This window comes from Pygoscelis adeliae, unplaced genomic scaffold (genome assembly GCF_000699105.1).
Source record: "Pygoscelis adeliae isolate BGI_AS28 unplaced genomic scaffold, ASM69910v1 Scaffold38, whole genome shotgun sequence".
Lineage (NCBI taxonomy): Eukaryota > Metazoa > Chordata > Aves > Sphenisciformes > Spheniscidae > Pygoscelis > Pygoscelis adeliae.
The window spans coordinates 9,684,978-9,687,607 of NW_008825614.1; the positions used below are offsets into that span (position 1 = coordinate 9,684,978).

At 44.8% G+C, this 2,630-nt stretch overlaps 1 protein-coding gene across 1 annotated transcript in view; it reads left to right on the top strand.

Annotated features, from left to right (window-relative positions):
• CACNA2D4 (calcium channel, voltage-dependent, alpha 2/delta subunit 4) overlaps positions 1-2,630 on the top strand; it is a 125,976-nt gene that overhangs the window by 5,954 nt on the left and 117,392 nt on the right. Inside the window, exon 3 of the mRNA XM_009333026.1 lies at positions 1,207-1,323. Coding sequence (XP_009331301.1) covers positions 1,207-1,323 — 117 coding nt within the window. The remainder of the gene's footprint in view (positions 1-1,206; positions 1,324-2,630) is intronic.

The following is a 2,630-nucleotide window of genomic DNA, read 5'->3' on the forward strand; positions in this document are numbered from 1 at the left end:
CCCTTACCCTTTTCACCACCTCATTTTGTACCAGCGCAAGAAGTCCAGCCCTGGCTGAGATTGCTGCTATGGTGCTAATGCAACACGAAGATGGAGAGGATGTGTATACACTGCAGAGAGAAATTATGATGAGGGACCAGGAAAATTAAATCTATCTGTTGCCTTCGCACTTCCACAAAGCTGGGGACATAAGGCTCTGTCTTTTCTGAAATAGGTTAGTCATATTGTGTCCTTTTGCATGTTTTTTTTACTCTTTTTTTCTGCCTATCTGTTAGCTTTGGGATTTTTTTGAAAAGGAGAAATAAAGGCCATTGTATCCAGTCTTGAAAGGGCAGATTTAGGGAGGCAGATTACAGCTACCCAGTTTGGGAGTACTTTCAGGTTTTTAATGCCTAGATTATATGAAACATGGCCAGAAGAAACTGGTTATCTCTAAAGCTGTCAGACCCAGATCCTCCTCATTACAACACCTCTCCCAGTGGAGGCAGCACTAAGTACCCATGCTTGTAATTCCTAGTTTCTGGGAATCGCCTCTGCGCTGCTCTTGGCCCAAGGCATGCTCATGCGTGCTGAATAAGGAGCGTCATAACTGTCTTGCTGACCTTTCCTTGGCAGTCTCCCACCTAAGCACCGAGCAGACCCTTCTTGCTGCAGACCTGACAAGTTACCCTACAGATATGATGGTGCTGTGGGAGGAGAGGACATGCACTAGCATGACACCTCTCCCACCAGTGCCCCAGAGCACATATGACATAGGAGGCAACATAATGACAGCGTACAGCTCCTTTCCCCTGCCCATCCCTCTGTCTTAAGTAAATTTCAGGTATGTGATGCATATGAATGCTATTATGGATGTAAGCACAATGTGTATTTTAGGTTTTCAAAAGCCGGCCTTCTGCTTCTCTCCCTTATTTTCAGGCACCGATAGCTTTAGGTACATTGCTGTTTTCAACAGCCACGAGCTCACAATTAGATCAGTTGCTTTTACTTAGTCAAAATGCTTCGTGTTATGGCCAGTGATCTGCACATGCCCAAATTATGGGGTGAAAAGGGAGGAAAGGCAAAGATGGGAGAAGGTGGTAAATCAGACCAGTTCTTTCAACACATCTTTCTTCACCACAGACAATACCCAGCTAACAATAATAGATTCACCCCTCTCCTTATGAGCCTCCTACTCAGCAGGATTTTCTGCTTTCCCTTGGGTAGAAGTACAAAGATGTGGAGCCAACTCTGAAGATCAAAGAGGTGGACGGCTTGGAGCTGGTGAAGAAGTTCTCGGAGCAGATGGAAAGCATGCTCCACAGGAAGGTTGAAGCCGTTGAGGTATGACCATGGGGGCTATGGGAAGGAAGTCCTCTCCCATCAGCCCCAGAGCAGTAGATGCAGGCCTCCCGCCTGTACCAGGAGTGTGTGGGCACAGAGGTTGCATGAGGACTTCCTTGCCCAACCAAATGCCTGCTGGTGCAGCTGGCTTGCTCTGAGCTTTAAGTAGACGCTGGTGGGAGGATGTGGGCGTTCAGACAAGGGAATGCTGGCTTCTCCTTCAGCCCAAAGTAGGAAATAAGATAAAAACAAAGTCTAGGAATAAATATGAGGGAACGAACATTCTTTTAGGAGAAAAGAGGTTTGATTCTATAGCTGTCTAAAGAGAAAAAAACCTCTCACAAGTGAAAATAAAGTTGACCCCTGCATAACACGCTCTGGGCCATTGAAGACTGGTAGCTTGTTTCAGCTCTGTGTGTGGCTCAGGGGAAATTCCTGCAGCCCCTGAACATGAGCTGCAAGGAAGGTGCTTGGATTTCAAGCTGCGCATATGGGGAAGCATGGAGGAGGTGGCAAGAGGTCTTTAGCTGTTGCTGTGTTGGAGATCAGAGCAGGTAATCGTTATGGCTCCTCTTACTTCTTGCATCTAAGGATCTATCGTATTCCCTTATATTTACCCACTATGAAAAGCATATTTCTGTAGTCACAGAGCCTTGACTGTTTAAGGTGTCTAGTGTGGAAAAGTCATCCAGAAACACATCATTTGAATCTCAAATTGAAATGTGGGCATATTTAGACCTAGAGCTTTGGCCCATAACCTTAAATTCATAGCCAGACTTTTCCAATGTTTGGATTGCCTTATCCTTTGTGAAGGAGCAAAAAGTAGTTTTGCCGAGACTGTCGCTGAAAACATGTACATGTTTAGCTGTATTCCTTCCCAGTCTGTACCAATTGAGAATTAGTGCCCTGAAGCATCATATTGGAAAATACTAGTTCATTATATTGCCTTCCATAAATGGTAAGAGCTTATAAATGGCCACAGCATCGCTGAGCCTTTTACGAAATCAAGTCATGGTCTTTGTCTCAGTAACAATACCACACTGAGACTCCCACAAGGCCTTTTCCTTTGACGAGATACTTACATCAGGCTGGGTCTGAAATGCCTTTCCCATGGCTTTTTGGAAGGGTTCATGGAAAATGAAATTAAATCTCTGGCTGTTGTTTCTCTAAATGGACATGTTTCTGTTTGCATATGTCCTGCGATATCTAAGATTGCTCAGGGGTTTAGTAGGGACTCTGGAGTAAGTAGGTGTGAATATACTTGGCAATAAATAGCTGTGAATATACCTTCCAAGCTGTAAAGTTGC